Source organism: Vombatus ursinus, unplaced genomic scaffold (assembly GCF_900497805.2).
Source record: "Vombatus ursinus unplaced genomic scaffold, bare-nosed wombat genome assembly UNPS02014959.1, whole genome shotgun sequence".
In the NCBI taxonomy this organism is placed as follows: Eukaryota; Metazoa; Chordata; class Mammalia; order Diprotodontia; family Vombatidae; genus Vombatus; species Vombatus ursinus.
The window spans coordinates 1,376,951-1,399,087 of NW_020954737.1; the positions used below are offsets into that span (position 1 = coordinate 1,376,951).

Below are 22,137 nucleotides of genomic sequence, written 5' to 3' on the forward strand. Positions count from 1 at the left end.
AGGCAAAGTGTTCATGTTAAAGAGTATTTTGAAATAAGTTAGGCAGTTAACAAGTATTGTGTATGTGTGCGTGCGTGCGTGTGTGTGTGTGTGTGTGTGTGTGTGTGTGACACAATCTGGATTAAGTGACTTGCCCAGTGTCACATAGCTAATAAGTGTCCAAGGCTGGCTTTGAACTCAGGTCCTCCTGAGTCCAGGGTCAGTGTTAGTTAGCAAGCATTTTAAAAAGCCTACTATGCACCAGGTTGATATGCTGATTAGGCAGAGTGGGGCCCAATTCTTGAGCATCTTAAATACTAAGATGATTTTAAGACTTATAGATGATGAGCAAAAGAGTGACAAGATGTTTTAGGAAAATTGCTCTGAAATGTACATGATTTATTGGAGTGGTGAGGGACAGGAAGGAGGGAAATCAGGTGGAATGCTGTTGGGAGTAGAAGGATCTAGGTGTGTGGTCACGTGAGCTTGCCTTTAGTAGTTTGGTCATAATAGAAATAGGAACAGGATAGAACAAATTAAAGAGAGATTACTAAGGAAGAATTGAGAAAACTTGTCAGACTGGATAACAGAGGGAGAAATGAAATATGACTCAAAGGACTGAGTGGCAGTGGTTGTATTTTGAGGGGGCTGGGGGTAAGAGATGTATAAACAATAAACTTTTAAGTAGCCAGGGCAAAAGTGACATCACGATTACCACATGATGGATATGAAAACTGAGGTACTAAATTACTTACCTAAGATCACAATGCTGGTCAGTGGTAAAAATGGGCCTGGAGACCAATTTTCCTGATTCTTGGCCCAGTGGTCTTTTCATTTGAACACATTTTTCTAGAACCACCATATTCATTCCAGTAATATTATTGCTATCCCATTGCTTGAGAATTTGGTACAGTAAAGAAGCTAGATGGTACCACCTGAGTACTCTGGAAAAAGTTCTAAGAGAACTTTCCTAGCTAATATCAGAGAAATATTCTAATTTGTTTTCCACTTATATACAAACTCATTTCCTTTTCACTCCTAGCCTCTTTTATGGACCCTAGAAACAGGGTCCCTGAGTAATCAACAACTTATGAGTCCAGAATACCCCAAACCTAGTTTTCATAGGTACCCCCAAAAAGAACCTCAATGCTTACATTCTTTCCCAGAATTTGAATTCTGGCTCCAAACCATTGATATATTGCTGCAAGCTCAGCCCTGTCAGTGACTTCAGTCTATATCCCACTTCTTCCAAGAAGACTTTTCTGGCTGTTCCAGCCCGCATTGATCATTCTTTTATCTGAATTCCTAATGTACCCACAGTCAGTCCCTACATGGTTCTCTAAATCAGCATTTCTGAAACTATGTTCTGTGGAACTCTGGTTCACAATCTCAAGAAAGTTTTTATTTAGCCTTCCTTTTAGAAAAAAAATTAATGTTCAAGAGTTGGAGTTTAGGGAGAAAAGTACCATATTGTATATAATTTTAATCTTACTCTGAATTGTACCTTTTAAATTTTTCATGCAAATGCTAGAATTTAGTGATTAGTTGATATTATTTCAATAGTTTTTTTTTAATAAAAAGCCTAATTGGTTGGTATAAATGCTGATATGTTCTATGTTTTACAACTTCATGCTTAGACAAGCCAGGCCAGCTGGTTCACCTAGCCATTATTCATATGGTAAAAGCTATTCAAACTAAGGCATGGTGTTTAGGAAGAAATAGCCTCTGAAGAACCAGCTCGGTGAACCCAAACATAGAAAGTGATGGCAAAGGTCACACACACGTTTGTTTTGAATGCCTACCTAGATTTTAAGCTCCCAGAGGGCAAGCCTTCTTACCCAACCTGTCTTCCCCAAAGGGCCTACCACAACTTTAGGCACAAAGTACTTGCTGCTTACCTGGTTATAGCAACACTAGGTCTGAAGTTATTTGGGATTGTTCCCTCTAATAACAACCCCTCATTAATAAACACTAATATTAAAATGCAGCAAGGGACCAATACATATGAAAGTATCCCCACTTAACTATGTTTGAGTCCCTTACATCCCTCAGCCCACAACCCCCCAAATCTCCAGAGCCAGTTACAAACCCATTAGTGGGCACTTTATTGCGTTCTTCATGTTCCTTTGGACAGCAAAGCAGTCATTATCTGCCCAAAATTCAGCCATCTATTGTACTTATTGTACAAATTAGAAGACTGAGTCACAGAGTGGCCAGGGCCTTTACCAGAGTTGCACAGTGGTGAGGGTAAGTCCAGCTGACTCCTCAGGCTTGTTTGACTGCTCACTTCTGGAAGCCCTGGGGTTTGTCCCTCTATGGGAGCTGATTCCCTCTCATGCCACTGGCAGACGGAAGGCTATGCCAAGCCTTCAATTGGAGAGAGACAGTTTCCATCTAGGAATGCCATATGGGACTGACAATAAGGGATTAGGTCCAGAGAACAGGAAAAAGGTCCAGGAGGTATTAGAACTGCTGGGTCATAAGGAGATCCCCAGATTCTACTTCAGGACATTCCTTCTGGTTTTTCGTCTTTCCCTGATTTGTGGGAATGTAATAGTGGCCCATAATGGAGAAGATGAAGCAGACGACAAACAGGAGGCCAGAAAAGAAGATGAATTCAATCCACTGAGAAAAGAGGACAGAAACTGATTAGAAAACATAGCTATAATGTGCATTGTGGTGAGGTTAATGGGAAGAGTGGTTAAGGAAAATGGGGAGAGCCCAGGAAACAAGCTAATTCCCATCTGGGTTCCATAGGAAACCAAGTAGAGGTTTAGGAAAAGAACCCCAACCTGGGGGTCACAGGGAAGATTCAATGAGAATGGTTCCCATGGCTGTACACAACAGTCTGCAATCTTCTTTTCTAAGTATATGGAAATGCCCATTTCATTTCATGTTTGTCAAGTTTGGGAATAAAAATAAGAAATTTTTAAGCAGAGAATGGTTCTCAAAGTGGTAACTGAAAAGGCTAGTACTACTAGCTCATTTCCCTGACAGAAAACACCTGTCTGAAAAGACTAGCTCTTCTCCATCAGCAGGCTTTCTGCCCTCCTGCTCTGGAGGTACTTCCTAGGGCACTTCTCAGAAGCCATGTCGGTTCTCTGCTCCAGTTTTTTCATGAGTAAAATTTTGTCCCTCCCTCTGACAGGGATGTTGGGAAGATGAAAGTTCTATGAAATCTCAGAAAAAGGCCCCCGTAATATTAGTTGCCTTCACTAGGTTCTAAATAAGAGAAAATGAGATTAAAAATCCATTTGGAGGCACCTAATTTAGAGATAGGGCAGCTAGGTGGTGCAGTGGATGGAGTGCTACGCCTGGAGTCAGGAAGATTCATCTTTATGACTTCAGAACAGGCACTTCCTCACTCTGTGACCTTGGGCAGGTCATTTAACCCTGTTTACTTCAGTTTCCTCATCTGTAAAATGAGCTGGAGAAAGAAATGGCAAATCACCTCAGTACCTTTGCCAAACAAACCCAAATGGGATCATCAAGAGTCAGACATGACTGAAATAACTGAATAACAATTTAAATATAATAAACTGCCTGATCATGAGAGTTGCTTATCTTTGATAGGGAAGAGGTAAGGAGGAAAAGCTGTGGAAATAACTTTAATAGAGGTTTTTAAGATCAGGGGAGTCTTATCTCTGTGCTTAGAGATGGGAAATCCATGCTACAGCCATGGGATTAGAGAAGTTGGACCCTTGGGTTCTTGAATTCTGTCTTTCTATTCTGTCACAAAGCCATCTAAAGCTATCACACCAATATTCTTATTTTCTGCCCTTAAGGAGCAGATAGCTTACCTAGATTCATGTAGTGATGGACAGAAAAAGAGATATGAGAATCCTAGAGTTTAGCCCCAAACTCTAACTACATTTCTACACTTCTATTTCATGGCTATCATAACTTCACAGAATAGCTACAGTTGTGGAGAACACTTTAAAATCCCTATCTTCCCTCCACATGAAACAAGAATGTGAGATGATGCCCATGACCCTTTAACATACCCTTCAACATAACAATCTCCTTCTTCAACTTTGTTCCTAAATAAAATTATGTATGTAAATATATATGCATGCATGCATGTATATATCTACACATACATTTATGTATATAAATACATATATGTGTGTTTACATGATAGATATATATGTACATATACACATACATATATGCATGCAGATATATATGTACATATGAGAATTTGACAACCCTTTATTTTATATTCAGGTTTGGAGAATAGCTAGACAGAAGGTAGGACCTCTACCTAGACACACATAAGAACGTAGCATAATGGGAAATAACACAGTGTAAGTGGAAAGAGTATGGGATTTGAAGTCAGAAGACCTGAATTAAAATCTTAGTTCTGTCACTCCTGAATTGTTTGACCTTGGAGGAATCACTTGGATAAGGTACCACTCTGTGCCCAAGTTTTGTCATCTATAAAATGAGGATAGTTGTACTACCTACGTTGCAAGGTTATTACAAGAAAATCATGAAGTCTATTCTTATCATGCAACCAGTGAAGTACAGAACAGGGAGCTTACCTCCAGAGCGTGAACCTTCAGCCCTTTGTCCATGCTACATATGACTCTTCTGTTTCTACAACTGCTCACAGAGGGAAGGGCAAACTGATCTCCATCTCATGAGAAAGGCTCCCGCCTCACATTTGCCAAGCCATTTCCCCCTCCAGCCACTGTGAGTGACAGCAATGTATGGGTGAAGCAATCCTCAGGTTTCAATCTGCTGTCACCACCCTATTGCCCACGCCACAATCTTCTCTAGGCAAATTCACCTGACTAGGATGAACCCATGGAAAACCACATCACTCGGTAGAGACTTCTGCATATAATCATATGTAGCAGAACGTAGAATCTACTGAGGCTTAATCATTAGAGAACAATACTATAATTTTAACCACAGGACCCATGACCCAGAACTTGGAACTTTACCTGTATCAGAAATACAGACTTTGCCACAATGATCACAATAAAGTTTCCTATGGAGACTGTCAGCAGCCGAGCTGCCTGTAGCACTGACTTCATACTGGAAGGAGCCTGAAAAGAACACAGGGAAACTAGGTAAACAAGGAAGCTGCAGGGCTCATGGGGCCTCTGTATCAAACAGCCTGGATAAATGTCTGCCTTGATTTGGTTTTGGTCTCATATTTGGTGAAAGCCAGACTCTATAAGCTGCATTAAGATATCTCTGCATGGCTGAGCTGGCTTTCTGTGCAGGGTCACAGATAAGAGAGGGGGCGTTTGGTTGGGGAAGTTTCAAGTCTCCAAATCATCAACTCTGAATTCCCATTTTGTTCCACTCAATTCCCAAGGGTCAGCTGCTAGAAATGCTTACCTCAGTATAAGTGAATTCAAAGCTAGTGACAGAGACCATGACCTCCCCAGCTGTGATAAGCACATACTGTGGCATCTGCCATAAGATAGACACCTTGTTGGCTGGAATATTCTTGGTTTTCCAGGCCCAGGGGCCTTTTCCAGACTTCTACAAAAAAGTAGAAAGAAGACACATCAATTAACTATCCCAATAACACACATCTATCTAACATCAATGGATAGCAGTTTGCAACAATTTTGTAGGGGAGGTAGTTTTTAATTCATCAGGTATCTTCTTCTCCGGGGTCATAGTGATGATGAACCAGGTAGAGAAAGCACTTAGTCATACTGTGTAGGCAAAACAATAATTTGGCAGGGATAGAGGAAAATTAATGACCAGATCTATTCCAACTTTCTATTTCTAGTCTTGTAAAGTGATGCTCCCAGGTAATGTGTCAGAGCTGGGATTCAAATTCAAATGTATCTAGAATCCAAATCCATCGCTCTTCCCACTATCCCCTGGTGTCTCTCCAAGTGTATTGATTGAATGCCACATGTTGAAGGTACAGTGATACCATGTTGCTAGGTTGCTATTCCTGTTACTCTGGTCGTGGTGAGGTGGTTGTTCAGTCATTTTCAGTCATGTCCTATTCTTTGTGACCCCATTTGGGGTTTTCTTAGTAAAGATACTGGAGTAGTTTGCTATTTCCTTCTCCAGCTCATTTTACAGATGAGGAATTGAAGCAAAAAGGGTTAAATGACTTGCCCAGGGTCACACAGCTATTAAGTGTCTGAGGTCAGATTTGAACTCAGGAAGAAGAGTCTTCTTTACTTCAGGGCCAACACTCTATCCACTGTGCCCCTAGCTGCCCCATGGTGCCTCGTCATGGTGAGGAGCTGAGATTTATTTTAAGATGCACCCCACCCAAACCTTTTTTTTCTTAGATTTTCTAATGGAATTTAAAACTGGAAGGGATCTCAGAGATCATCTTGTCCAATACTTCTCCAGATGAGGACACTGATGTCCAGAGATCAGAGAAATAATTTGTCCTAGGTCTCACAGGTAGAAAGCAGCAGAGACAATATTTAAAGCCAGGTCTTCTGACTCCTTCCACTATACAATGTTGCCTTACTGAGTCACAGTGAAACACAAGAGGCAATTCACCCCACCTCCCATGCCCTAGATGAAAGGGAAAAAAATCACAAGCACACCATGGGGACCAAGATGATTGTCTATTATCTTTTTGGGGTGGGAGTGGGAAAGCTGTGTGGAGATGTCTAGCTACGTATCCCACATTCAGCCTTAGCTGCCTGGCATCCATTTATTGACCATGACTCAAGGACCAATGATAATGTCTTCAACATCCAGTGCCCTCATTACTGGGGAAATGGCCCCTCACCTTAACAATGAAGACTGTGTATGCTGCACCAAAGTCAAGCAGGCCCAGGTCTAGGAAGAATTCCTCATCATCTGTCCTGCATGGCACAGAATGGTATCTAAGGGGTGGAGGGAAAGGAGAACATAGGATTACACAAATCATACTCTACTCTCCAGAGAGAACAGTATCTTCATGGTTATCAAAATGGTGGTAAAAAGAGCTGGCAACTGCCTGGAAAACTGGAAGTGGCCCATATAGTGAAGCCTGTGAAGCATTATATAAATATCCTCCTCCTCATATATCTTTGAGGTTAAGTTACTTACTCTCCCCTTTCCAAAGTCCTGTAAGAAGAGACACTATAGTTTTCACCAACAGTGACAATGTTGTCTTTGCCCAGGGAGATATTCACTTCCTTGTCCAAAGTGTTAAAAAATCTGTAAATGGGGAGAGGAACAGTGAGTTATGGCATCAGACAGACTCTCACTGAGTCTCACAACTCTCACAAGTTGAACTTGTGACCCTCTAAGGAACCAGCCTGATTTGCTAAGTGATGCCAGAGTAATCTCACTTATATTTTTTAAAGGAAAGAAACAAGTACATATTTAATACCTACTATGTGCCAGGCACTGTGCTAAGCAATTTACAAGTATTACCTCCTTTAATCTTCATAACAACCCTGGGAGGCAGGTGCTATTGGTATCCCCATTTTATCGTCATGGAAACTGAGGCAGAGATCAAGTCATTTGTCCAGCGTCACACAGCTAGTAAATCTCTCAGGCTGGATTTGAACCGAGCTCTTCCTGACTACAAGTCTAGCTTCCTATCCATTGTCCTATCCTAGCTACCTGGTATATAGCAAATACAGTGGTTAGCAGATTTGAGATCCAAAGAAATCAATAGGTTGGAAATACAGCATAGGCTAAATCTAACAAGATAAAATTTAAATAAGAGCACAAATGTAACAGAACTCTGTACTTAGGTTTTAAAAAAAAAATCAGCTGCACAAGCTCAGGATGAAATGTAATGACTTCATGTGGAGAAAAAGGACTTAGAGGTTTAGTAGACTATGAGCTCAATAAGAATGAACAGTGTGAGGTGTTTGCAGAAAAAGCTAATGCAGTATTAGGTTGCTTTAGCCACAAGTATAATGAACAGAATAAGGAAAGTGATATCACCCTATGCTTCATGCTGATCAGACCTCTTCCTCCATAGTGTTCAGATCTATACACTTACGTTTTAGAAGGAACAATAACAAGCCAGAGTGTGTCAAGAGGAACACAACCAACATGGTGAGGAAATGTGAAACCATGTCACTGAGTACTGGTCATGAGAATTGGTGATACTTAGCATGGGAATGAGAAAATTTCTTCAAACAGTTGAACAACTGTAACACGGACAAGCTGGAGGGCTCTGTCCTCTGCTCCCTCAGAGGATACCAGTGACTCCCTTATCACCAAATCCAAAGGCCTTTTCTCAGTCCCTCATTCCCCTTGATCTCTTTGATACTTTTCACTGTATTGATCAGTGCCTCCTTCCTGGATATACTCTTTTTCCTTGGCTCCAATATATTGCATTATCCTGATTCTTCTCTTCTCTAATCTATTTCTCTGACTTCTTTGCTGGTTCCTCTTCTTAACTGACCCTCTAAAGTTTCTATTTGCCATGTTCTGTCCTAGGCCCTCTTCTCTTGTCTCTACACTGTCTCTTGTTAATCTCATTCATTCATACAATTACAATTATCACCCCTATGTATCTAACCTTCTCCTTTCCTAAACTTCCTATCTGTATCTTAGACTAAATTTAAGACATATTTACCTTGATGTCTCACTGATGCCTCCCAACCAATTTTCCTGCTTCTAACATTTCATCAATTTCACACTATTGCTAGATTAAACTTCCTCAGGCATGGATTTGACCATGTCCTTTCTCTGCTCAAATCCTTTCAATGGCTTCCTATTTCTATTCAAGGTCCTCCATAGACCGCCTACATTCTATCTTTCCTGTCTTGTAACTACTACTCTCTTTGACACATACTATGGGACTGCACTACACATAATTTCTCTCCTATACCATCCTTCCATGAAGATTTCCACAACCCTCAATCCCACTCCAACCTCATTGAACCTTACATAGCACCTTCTTCGCGCCTTTTTTAGTTACTAATCATAAATTATTTTTGAATTATTTTTATTGGTGCATTATCATAGTCCCTTAATAGATTGTGAGCTCCATGAAGACATGGACTATATTTTATTTTAGATAGATTTATGTATGCACTCACACACACAAACATACATATACATATATACGTAAATTATATCCATATATAAAATCTAACCAGCCTAGCATAGTGTTTTGCACATAGTTGTATGTATGAAGACATGTGTAGAGCATGCATACATACATATCACGTACATTATACATGTAACATGCATATATACACTGTGCTAGAACAGCATTCTGTGCATATTGGTTGTGCATGTATATGGATATATGTGTGTAACATTATATATATATATATACACGCTCATGTAACACACATATACATGTGGCATGTGAAAGATGAAATGACTGAGGAAAGAAAAGTTCAAGCTTCTGAGCATCTCAATTTATTAAGCAATGAATGACAACTGCATAACAAATCGGGACCAGACTTCCTCAGCTTAGGGCTGAAGCCCGAAAACAGGGAGAGACAGATTTTTATGCATTAAAAACAATCAAACAAGACCAATTAATTAAAAGAAGACAATTAACCAGGATACAAAATTAGGTAATCTGATTTCTAATTGGAAGAGAGATTAGAGACTTTCCAGGTTGGGAGAGGGAGAGTGAACAAGTGCAATTCCCTGCATATATTCATCTGTGTATGTGTATATACACACATATACATATATATATACACATACACACAAATACACATATATATATATGTAACAGAACACTGCTAGGCAGATCAGATTTTGTGTGTATATACATATATACACACATACATAAACACACATATACAGACATACATACGTACATACATGCATATATACACACTTATCAAATCTGACCTACATAGCACAGAGTCTCATGCATAGTCATTCAATAACAACATTGGGGTCACAGTTGACGCACCACTCTGATTGACTTCAGAGATCCAAACTAGGATTGTAGGATCTTAGATTTAGATCTTCAAGATCACAACGCCATCTAGTCTAACATCCTCATCTTGTAGAAGAGAAAAATGAGGCCTTGAGAGGTAAAATGACTTTTGCTCATTGTCACACAGGTAGAGACCAAGTCAGAATTTGGGATGACTCCAGGGCCATTTCTGCTGCACCACGCTAATTCTCCCAGGGCAATGAGTGGAACTTAGAGAAGGAAGATTTCAGCTTGACATAAGAAAAAAATTCTAAATAGGCCTTTCTAAAGGAATAAGGAATTAGTAAATTTCCCTTTGCTAGAAGCATTTAAACAAAGACTGGATTATCACTTGGCAGATATGTTATAGAAAAGATTCAAGCCTTCGGTATATGTTGGACTTGATGACCTCTGGAGTCTTTTTTAACTCTTGGACTCTATGATGCTGACTAAGGCCCTTAACGTACCTCTCCAGGATACTTATCAGTTGCCCTCCCTTTTCAATGAGAAATAGACAAAGTGAGGAAGGGGGGATTTAGGTAGCAGGGCACAGGGGCTTTCAGGATGGGGAGGCTAATCACTCCAGGATTGGGCTCTGTCATGACCTCTCTAGGACATTTCATAGAGAAAGGTGGTGTTGGACTCAAGGTTAAGAAAGCTTAGGTTCAAATTCCACTGCAAACACTTCCTATGGATAGGTCACTTAACAACCCTTCAGAGTCTTGGTTTCCTTATCTATAAAGGAAGGGTACAGCTAAGTTGCTCAGTGGATAGAGTGCTGGACCTAGAGTCAGGAAGATGAGTTCAAATCCGGCCTCAGACACTTACTAGCTGTGTGACCCTAGACAAGTCACTTGACCCTGTTTGCCTCAGTTTCTTGATCTATAAAATGGGTTGGAGAAAGAAATGGCAAACTATTCCAGTATCATTTGCCAAATGGGGTCACAAAGAATCAGACGTGAATGAAACAACTGAACAAAGACCCAAAAGTAAAGATAATAATACTTGCACTATATACATCACAATTTTTTTTTCTTTTTTTGGTTAGGCAATGGGGGTAAGTGACTTGCCCAGAGTCACACAGCTAGTAAGTGTCAAGTGTTTGGTCTGAGGCCGGATTTGAACTCATATCCTCCTGACTTCAGGACTGGTGTTCTATCCACTGAGCCACCTAGCAGTTTTTATAAGTGAAGTATTTTAGGGACATAGTGTGGTATAGTAGAAACCAGCACTGGATTAGGCCTCAGAAGATCTGCAATCGGATCTCTGTTCTGTGGGATCTTGGGTAAGCCATTTGAACTTTTGGGGCCTCAGCTTCCTCACCTTCAAAACATGGTGGCTGAACCGTACAACCTCTAAGGTCCCTTCCAACTCTGCCGCCCACCTGCCTTTTAGTTCTGTCCCTCCGGTCCTTTCATTTCCCTGGGACATGCCTGCTGATTCTCCTGCTGCTTCAGAGGCAGCCGCCCCTGCTTGGCACAGAACCCTCCACCTACTCCCCTACAGATGAGACTCGGATCATGCTTCTGGAAGCCAGAATTCCATCATCCATACCTCACAGCTGCCATTCCATTGATTGGTTTGGTTCCCATGTCTTTCATCTATAACAAATAAAACAAAATAAGTTTATTTAGGTGGGTATAATCTTCAAACTACAGTGGGGTGAGGAATTTTTTTTTTAAAAAATGGTTTAGCAAATCTAACCAAACTATAGAAGAAAGCTTGACTGACATGCAGTAGTCCGTACCTGTATGTAGAAAAAGAATGTCTTGCAAAGAAATCTGGGGAGAGAGTGCCTTATAATAAAACTATTATATTAGAATCCATAATAAGAGTTTAGGCAGGCAAGTCTGCACTCACAAGCCTGAAGCACTCCTTTAACTAAAAAGTAAAAGCCCTTTCTTGTAACAAATAAGGCTAGTCAAGGAAAAAACAAACAAAAAATCCCTGCACATTATCCTCATCTGAAAATGTACGTGTTATTCTGCACTTATAGTTCATCACCTCTCTAACAAGTGATGGGAAACGTGATTCATCATTAATCTTCTGAAGTTCTGATTGGTCATTGATCAGTATTCTTAATTCTTTCAAAGTTGTTTTTCTTTACAATGTTGTAGTAGTCAGTGTAAAATTGTTCTCCTTGTGCTATTCACTTTATTCTGCGTCAGTTCATGCAAGTCTTTTCAAGTTTCATGTCCCTTTCCCAATATCCTATGGCACAATAATATTCCGTTATATTCATATGTCTTAAGTTGTTCAAGCATCCCCCAACTGATTGGCACCTACTTCGTTTTCGGTTCTTTGCCACAACAAAAAATGCTACCACCAACATTTTTGCACATATTGGTCCATGCCCTCTTTCTTTAATCTCTTTGAGGCATAAACCCTATACTGGTATTGCTGAGAGAAAGGGTATATAGAGTTTAGTGACTTTTTGGTTATAGTTTCAAATTGCTTTCCAGAATGGTCCAAATCACACTCCATCAATAGTACATCAAAGAGGTTGTTTCCGAAAGCCCTTCAGTAATTGCCATTTTCCTTCTTTGTCATTTTTGCCAATTTGATGGATGTGAGGTGGAACTTCATGGTTGTTTTAATTTGGATTTATCTTATTATTAGTTATTTAGAGTATTTTTTGTATTGTGTTAACAGTTTATCTTTCTTTTGGGAACCATTTATTCATTTCCTTTGGCCATTATCTATTGGGATTCTTATTTATTTATAACAATTCACATATATGTGTATTATATATGTGTATTTATATTTGTTTCATGTATAAATACATGCATATGTATAGAATTAAACCTTTATCAGATAAATTTGTTACAAAGATTTTTTCTCAATTAACTATTTCCCTTCTAATTTTAACTAGATTGATTTTGTGTAAATAATTTTTAATTTTATGTAATCGAAATTGTCCTTTTATCTCCTGTGATATTCTCTATCCTTTGTTTTGCCAAAGAGTTTATCTTAACCACAGTTGTGAAAGGTATCAACTTCCCTGCTTCTTGAATTTGTTTATGATATGACCTTTTATATCTAAGTCAGGTATTCATTTAGGACTTATTGTGATAAATGGCATATTATGTTGGTCTAAACCTAATTTTGACCAGTCTACTTTACAGGTTTTTCAGTAGCTTTTGTTAAATATTAAATTCTTACCCCAATAGTCATTGTCTTTCAGTTTATTGAAGACTATGCTGCTACATTTGATTGCTTCTGGGTACTTATCTGTTCCATTGATCAACAGTTCTATTTTTTAAACCAGTATCAAATACTTTTTATGATTAATGCTTTGTGGTATACTTTGGTGCTGCTTTGACTCCCCTTTCCTTCCCATTTAAAAAAAATATTCCCGTTGAGACTCTTGACTGTGTGTACCTCAAGCTGAATTGATTATTTTTCTCGTTCTATAAAGAAAACTTTTGATAGTTTGATTGGTATAGCACTGAACAAGTTAATTGATTTAGGTAATACTGTCATTTCTATTTTATTGGTTCTATCAAACCATGAGCAATCAATATCTCTTTAATTATTTATGTCCATTTTTATTTCTGCAAAGATTTCAGTTATAGTCATATAATTCTTTTCCATGTCTTGGTAGTTGGACTTCTGGATATTTTATACATTCTATAGTTATTCTGAGTGGAATTTATCTTTCTTTTTCTGCTAGGTTTTGTTGGTTATTAATTGTTTCAGTTGATGTATAGTCAACTCTCTAGGGTTCTCTAAGCAAATCATCATACTATCTGCAAAAAAGTGATAATTTTGTTTGTGCTTTGTGCTTATTTTTCAAATTATTTTCTTGTTTTATTGCCATAGCTAGTATATCTAGAATTATATCATATCAAATAATAGTGATGAAGTGAACACAGTTGCTTTACTTCAAATTTTTTTTTTTTTTTTGGTGAGGCAATTGGGTTTAAATGACTTGCCCAGAGTCATACAGCTAGTGAATGTTATGTGTCTAAGGCCAGATTTGAACTCAGGTCTTCCTAACTCCAGGGTCAGTGCTGTATCCACTGTGCCATCTCACTGCCCCTACTTCTGATCTGATTAGACTTTTTGTATTTCTCCATTATGGATAATGCTAGCTCTCAAGTTTTAGGCATATACCATTTCAAGGAATGAATCACTTGTTCCCATACTTTTAAATTTTTTTTAATATAAAAAGGTATATTTTTCAAAAGCTTTTTCTGCATCTATTGATATAATCATGCAATTTTTTTATTACTATTAATACTTTCCATTATGTTTATAATTTTCCTAATACTGAACTAATCCTGCATTCCTATATAAATATAAGCTGGTCATAGTGTATAATCTTTTTGATATTTTTCAATATTTTTGCATCCATATTCATTAGGGAAATTAGTCTGATTTTCTTTCTTTGTCTTCTCTCTCCCTGATGTAGAAAACAAGACCATATTTGTCTCATGGAAGGAGTTTCAAGAGTTCACTAAAAAAAAATTATATAATACTAGATTTAGCTATTCTTTAAATGTTTGATAGAATTCACATGTATCCATCTGACCTTGGAATTATTTTTCTTTTTTATCATCTTTATGACTTCTTCATTGTTTTTATTTTTGTTTGGTTTTGGTTTTTTACATTGGGTCATTTCTTGTTCTTCTAATCTGGGTAATTTATATTTTTGTATGTATTTATTCATCTTAACACTTTTGGTGGCATGTAATTGGGCAAAGTAGTTTCTAGTAATTTCCATTTATTTCTCATTCATTTGTTCTTAATTCTCCTTTTTCTATTTCTGATTAGAAATTTGGTTTTATCTCTTTTAAAGAAAAAAACAGATTTACTAGTGGTTATCTATTTTATTAGTTTTTTAAAAGCAGCTCTTAGTTTACAATTCAAACTCTTAGTCTAAAAACTGCTATAGTTGCATCCCAACACTTTTCTAGGTTACTCTTGACTTCTGGGTTTGCATTTTAAAAGTTCTACCTAGCTTTGGTCTTTTAAACAGAAATGCTTAAAAGTCTTCCAGTCTATAAAGGTCCATTTCCCCCCATAGAAGTATATTCAGTTTTTCATGGTAAGTTATTCTATGTTGTAAATTTTTATGTGTTATATTTAAAAAGTTTCTTTAAATAAGTTATATTTAAAGATTTTTCTTTTCTTAAAGATTTTTCTTTACCATAGTTACAATAGTCTTGTATGATCCTGACTGTAGTTTCTTGGTTCTTGAATTCTTCCCTTTAGCCTGCTTATTGTTTTGTTTTGTTTTTTAATTTAGAAGCATTAGATTTGGGCTATAGCATTCCTGAGAACTTTTATTTTAGAGTTTCTTTCTGGAGGTGATTGGTGTATTCATTCTATTTTCACTTTGTTTTGGGCAGTTTTCACTTATGATTTCTTAATAAAGAGTAGACTTTTTATTTGGTTATGGTTTTCAGGGAATTGGGTTAACTTTCTGAATTACCAGATAACTGTTCAATCCTTTGATTTACTCTGTGTTGTGAAGACTTGACCAATGCAAACTTGTCAGTGTAAAGGATATACACTATAGCTCATTGATTGATTCCATAAACAATGAATTAATGAATGCATGAATAAAACTTCCCAGGCCCTGAGAAGCCAGCCTTCCTAGAGACACAATGCCTATCAGCTGCCCCTGCCAAAGGATTAATACACTAGATACCTCATATCTCTAGGACTTCAGTATGCCCGTGAAGGACAGCGTACTGAATGTCTCAGCCCTCACCAGGGTGCTGGAGACTCTGTTTCCATCTCCATGAATGACCAGGCTGTATCGGCTCTTCTCCTCCACCACATGCTCATTTCTGACAGATGAGCTCCTGGACTGTAGCTGAAACTGGAAATGCTGGCTCTCAGTGTTCAGAAGGAGTTTGAAATATTTTGGTGATTGCTGTAGAGAAAGTAACCATAAACTCACTAGGTTTTCTATATTTATTCCCTTCCGGGTTTCATGTAAGTATAAAAGGATGAAGAGAGAGGGTGCAGCAATATGTAGAGCCGGGTGCATAGATCTGCCTAAACAGCAAAGGCAGTTTCTAATCTACTTTCCATAAATTCAGTCCTATCTATCTCGAGACCTGCCCTTTCTCCACCTCAGGGCACCCCAGACCTATATTGCCAGAACACCTTAAGGGACCCAGCCACAGCTGCTATAAAATAGGTCTGCTCTCCCCTTTCCCATCCTGGGGTGCCACAGAGCCCTCTTTTAACCTTCCTGCAAATTCTTCTTTCCCCTTTTGGCCTTTTCATCAGACACTCCCCCTTAACCTCCATCCGTTCCCTTATCAATGGAAACCCAGAATCTCCCTCTCTCTCTCTTTCCCATTGTTGGTGGGGCACTCCTAGCTCTTCAGGGTAGATATCCTAATGCATCCTTAGAACTCTTGGGGGCTTGCTATCAATCCTATCACTGAAACCCTAAGACCTTCTGCTCTGCATCTGGGCCCTCCTATATGTGTTGTCATACTCAATTAGAGTATAAGCTCCTTGAGGGCAGGAATCACCTTTTTCTCTTACTTCCAAATGCTAAGTAAAGTACTTAGCACATAGCAAGTGCTTAATAAATGCTTTTTTCATTCACTCCTTAAAAGTTAAACATAGAGAAAGCTAGGTTAGACAACTGGTCAGAAGGAAATAACAGGGGATCCTTTGTTGGCACTGGGTATAGTTATTACTGACTGGCAACTCTTTTCCATACAGAGTTCTAGGTCACAGTTCCAGGGTGAAGAGGAACACTGGTGGTCAGTCACAGGGAACAGGGAATTGGTTACAATACCAAAGCTAAAAGGAGTCTAACACGTGAAGCTGCAGGGGAACAGGTCCCTTCCTGGATAAATACTGGAGCACTGACCAGGAGAGCAGTGATCATGCCTCTCCTAGGATAATACCACCTTGGAAGTACCAAAAAAATTGCAGACCCCAGACTCACTCTGAAAAAAGCAGTATGAAAAAGTTAGGCACAATACCTCCCCAAGCCCAGTAAGCAGAGCCCAACTTTGATATAAAGTTCAAATCAAGAAATAGACTGGAAAAATGAGCAATCAATAAAAAAAAAAATTGACCATAAAAAGCTACTGCAGCGACAGGGAAAACCCAGACACAAACTCCGAAGACAATGTAAAAACAGCTTTAAAAAGCCTCAAAGAAAAATGCTAATTGGACCCAACCAAAATGAGAATTCCTGGAAGAGTTGGAGAAAGAGATGAGTGGTAGAGGAACAATTGGGAAAAGAAATGAGAGTGGTGTAAGAAAATTGTGAAAAGAGAATTAACAGTTTGGTAAAAAGAGACACAAAAAATTAAAAACATTAAAAATAAAAAACAAAATTGACCAAATGGTAAAAGAGATACAAAAATCCACTGAAGAGAACACTTTGAAAAGCAGAATTGACCAAATAGAGAAAGAGGTACAAAATCTCACTGAAGAATATAATTCATTAAAAATTATAATTTATCAAGTAAAAGCTAATGAGTCCATGAGACATCAAGAAACAATAAAACAAAGTCAAAGGAATGAATAGATAAAAGAAAATGTGACATATCTCATCAGAAAAACTACTAACTCAGAAAACAGATTGAGGAGAGATAGTTTAAGAATTATTGGACCACTTGAAAGCAATAATAAAAAAAAAAAGAGCCAAGACATCATGTTTCAAGCAATTATCAAGGAAAATTGCCTTGATCTTAGATCCACATGGTAAAATAGAAATTGAAAGAATCTTCTATACAACCAAGAAGAACCTACCCAGCACAACCAAGTAAACCCTTCAAGGGAAAAATGTAATTTCAAACATTCCTGATGAAAGAACCAGAGCTGCATGGAAAATGTAACATTCAAACAGAAAACTCAAGAGAAGCATAAAAAGGTAAACATGAAAGAGAAATCATAAGGGATTCAATAAAGTTAAACGGTTTACATTCTTACATGGGAAGATGATACTTAAAACTCCTAAGAATTTTAAAATTATTAGGGAAGTTAGAAGGAATATACATAGAGAGCACAGGTGTGAGTTGACTATGATGGGATGATGCCAAAAAAAATTATATTAAATTAAGGGGGTGAGAAAAAGGGATACATTGGGAGAAAGGGGAAAGGAGAGGTAGAATGGGGTAAATTATCTCAAATAAAAGAAGTGAGAAACAGGTTTTATAGTGGAGGGGAAGATGTTTGGGGTGGGAATTGTGGGCAACTTTAGGACCTTACTCTCATTGGAATAACATACATATTCAGCTGGGTATAGAAATATATCTTGACTACAGGAAAGTAGGAGGGGGGCAATATAAGGAGGAAACTGATAGAAGGGATGGTGAATTAGGGGAGGTAGTGGTTAGAAGCAAAACACTTTTGAGGAGGGACAGGGTGAAAGGAGAGAGAGAAAAGGATAAACAGGAAAAATAGGGTGGTGGGAAATACAAGTTAATAATCATAACTGTGAGTGTGAATGGGATGAACTCACCCATAAAATGGAAGCAGATAGCAGAGTAGATTACAAACCAGAATCCTACAGTCTGTTTACAAGACACATACTTCAAGCAGAAACACACACACAGCGTAAAGGGAAGGGGCTAGATCTATTGTGCTTTGTTCAGCTAAAATAAAAAAGCAGGGGGTAGCAATCATGATCTCAGACAAAGCAAAAGCAAAATTAGATCTAATTAAAAGAGATAAGCAGGGAAACTACATTTTGCTAAAAGCTACCAGAGACAATGAACTAATATCAATACTAAACATATAAATACCAAATGGTATAGCATCCAAATTCTTAAAGGAAAAGTAAAATGAGTTACAGGAGAAAAAAAGACAGTAAAACTATACTAATGGGGCACCTCAACTTTTCCCTCCTCAAACTAGATAAATTTAACTATAAAATAAACAAGAAAGAAGTTAAGAAGATAAATAGAATGTCAGAAAAGTTAGTTACGTTAGACCTCTGGAGAAAACTGAATGGGAATAGAAAGTAATATACCTTTTTCTCAGCAGTACATGGCATCTACACAAAATTTGACTGTGTATTAGGCCATTAAAAACCTCACAATCAAATGAAGGAAAGCAGAAATATTAAATGCATCCTTTTCATATCACAATGCAATAAAAATTACATTCAATAAGGGAATGTGGAAACATAGATTAAAAGTTAATTGGAAACTAAATAATCTAATCCTAAAGAAGAGTGGGTCAAAAAACAAATCACAAAAGCAATAAATAATTTCTTTAAAGAGAATGACAAACCAAAATTTATGGAATACAGATCAAAGCATGCTTTTTAAACTTTCTTTATTTTTCTTGGGTTTTTTTGGGGGGGGTTCTGTTTTCTTTTGTAACATGGCTAATACAGAAATATGTTTTGCATCACTGCACATGTATTATCTACAGTAAATTGCTGTCAATGAGGGGGTAGGAAAGAGAGGGAGAAAACTTGGAACTCAAAAATTTAAAAAAGCAATGTTAAAATATTGTTTTTACATGTAATTTGAAAAAAAAATATAAAAATTTCCAAAAAAAAAAAACCTTACTCTGATAAATCACTGCAGCTTACAATTATAAACACTCAGATGGAATAGAAAACAAACAAACCAGGAACTCAAAAGTATCACAATCCCTACCATGATATTATCTGGTGGTAAACCATCCTGGTGCCTGTTGTACAAAGAAGGGAATACATCTTTCCTTTCTTCTGCTCCTCACAGCTAATATGTTTTCAATAATCAAGACACTACTCCTTTACAGAGTTATGCCATTCGAGTAGGTGCAGAAATGTCTGATATCACTTTCTCAGTCACAGTGCCCTATTAGAATAGTTACTGCTTCCTTTAGTTCATCAATGTTGTGAGTCCTTACAAAGGGGATCCAAAGTATTAATGCCAAATGTCTTCTGATTCTGATGTTCTCATTCTGCCTTCAGAGTTGACCTGGCAAAGCCACACCAGTACATCTACATTTTGGACCTTATATGTGGCATTAGCTATTTATTAGCATAAACTCACTTTAGTTCAATTCCATAATTCTCTGTAAAGACTAAATTTTGTACTAAAAATGAGAGAGTTGGAGTAGATGATCTCCTACTCTAATATCCTGTGGTTATGTTTCACACTTCTAACCCTAGATAAATAACTTTGTCTAATTAATGACAGTTTTGTAATTTAAAAAAGGTATACTCATAATTCTCATTACCTGCTCTATCATTCAAAGGTGTCTAGAACAGGGGTTTTTACCTTAAGGTCAATGGATCCTCAAGAAATCCCTGTATAGATTTCAGAGGATCCATGAATTTAGATGGGAAAAAACTACATTTTAATTTCAATATAATTAGTTTCTATTGTAACCCTATGTCTTTTATTTAATGCATTTAAAAACATTATTCTGAGAAGAGGTCCATAAGCTTCACCAGGTTGTCAAAAGGGTCCATGACCAAAAAAATTAAGAACCCATACTGTAGAGACCAGCAAATTAAGATATTAGGATGTTTGGTTGAAGTGTGATAATGGTGATGGGGAAGATACAATGCAACTTACTACAAAATCAACCCAACCCATCCCATCCCATCTCATTTTTCCCTTCCCCTCCCCTTACCTGAAAGGCCCTCATGGGTTTTGCTAACAAGGTATCACCCTGATTGCTCTGCATTACCATCTTCACATCTGATTTGGCCAGATTTACGATCTGTAGGAAGCTCTCTCTGTCAGCTGGCTTGGCTGGAGCCATTTTCTAAGGATAGGAGATTTTTGTCAGAGAATACACTTATGGTACTCTTTAGACAGCTCAAAACTCAGCCCTGACCCCATCAGTCTGTTCATCCAAGGAACACTAATCCCATGGTAAACAACCTTTGAATAATTCTTCAGTCATCTCTTTCCTTTAACCCTCCTTCCCCCATCCTCCAACATTCCACCATCCAATTTAACACCAAGTAATAGTCATTCTTTCTCCACTAGATTTCTTAGATTCATTTCTTCCTTTTCCACTTCGTCTCCTTGCCCACACCTCCCTAAGGAGTTTGCCTTGTTCTGAACCTCTATTGGGCCCATAGAGTCTCCCAGTCTTGTAATGTCATCTTTTAAAGCAAGGGAGCAATTCTACTAACATGGGTCCATGTTTGCATACAAAGGAAGATGGAGGGGATAAGAAGGGCCAGTCAGGTTGCATAGGAGGCATCTAAATTTTTTGTTGAATTTGACTTTTGTTGAACTTGACCCTCAGCTGAGGAGTTCTTATGATCTGAAGGACTCTAATAACTTCTTTCAGTGGTGTCCCATTTCTGCCCTTCGCCTAAAGCCTAGAAAATGTATCTCCCATGGGAAACCCAATAGGATAAACACTAAAACCCTTACTAGCAAGCACACTGGCTGTAATGTGCCAAAGGGAAGGTTTATTTGAAAAAGAACAGCTATCATTATGTGCACAGGAAAATTCTAGTCATTCAAAGTACTATAGCATCACACCACAAGGACTGCCTATTACTATTTATAGTCCAAAGGTTTAGTTCATGAAAAAGTCCCCAGTGGCAGGCAGGCCTGGGGAGAAATTATGAAGGAGTTAGTCTTGGGTGGCTAGGTAGCACAGTGGATAGAGTGCTGAGCTTGGAGTCAGGAAGACTCATCTTCATGAGTTCAAATTTGGCCTCAGATACTTACTAGCTGTGTGACCCTGGGCAAGTCACTTAACCCTATTTGCCTCAATGTGCTTATCTATAAAATGAGCTGAAGAAGGAAATGGCAAACCACTCCAGTATCTTTGCCCAAAAAAAAAAAAAACCCAAATGGGGTCACAAAGAGTTGGACAGGACTGAACAACATTGCCTCAGCCACTCAGAAATCCTTTACTCTTTCCTTCTGTCACTCAGGTCACTTCCTTACTACCTTGACCTTAGGAAATGAGTAATTTGAGATTCTCTGTTTAAAAAAAAATCAAGAAAGCATGTGAATTGTATTCACCCTCAAGTATAAATTATTTGTACTAGCTTAAAAGTGTCAAGGAGCAAGATCAAAGCCCAGTCTTAAAGAGGTAGTGATGTCACTTCAATCATCAGTCTGTAGTCAGGAGAGATCATTTGGAACAGGAAGCCCTTTTGGGGTCATCTAGGTGGTACAGTGGATAGAGCACTGGCCCTGAAGTCAGGGGGACCTGAGTTCAAATCCAGCCTCAGATACATAACACACACTAGCTGTGTGACCCTGGGCAAATCACTTAACCCCATTGCCTAGCAAAACAAAACAAAACAAAAAAAACCAGGAAGCCCTTTTGCATGCTGCTGAAACCACAGAACCTTCCTCTGGAGGCTCATTAGGTACTCCTTAGCACTTTCCTTCCCCATAATGTCATTTTAACGTGTA

At 38.2% G+C, this 22,137-nt stretch overlaps 1 protein-coding gene across 1 annotated transcript in view; it reads right to left on the reverse strand.

Moving 5' to 3' along the window:
* Positions 1-2,442: 2,442 nt before the first annotated feature.
* LOC114030355 (solute carrier family 15 member 2-like) overlaps positions 2,443-22,137 on the reverse strand; it is a 75,385-nt gene continuing 55,690 nt past the window's right edge. Inside the window, exons 15-22 of the mRNA XM_027845168.1 lie at positions 20,378-20,512; positions 15,534-15,698; positions 11,369-11,415; positions 7,012-7,122; positions 6,710-6,806; positions 5,332-5,478; positions 4,929-5,033; positions 2,443-2,604 (exon numbers count right to left, since the gene is read on the reverse strand). Coding sequence (XP_027700969.1) covers positions 2,443-2,604; positions 4,929-5,033; positions 5,332-5,478; positions 6,710-6,806; positions 7,012-7,122; positions 11,369-11,415; positions 15,534-15,698; positions 20,378-20,512 — 969 coding nt within the window. The remainder of the gene's footprint in view (positions 2,605-4,928; positions 5,034-5,331; positions 5,479-6,709; positions 6,807-7,011; positions 7,123-11,368; positions 11,416-15,533; positions 15,699-20,377; positions 20,513-22,137) is intronic.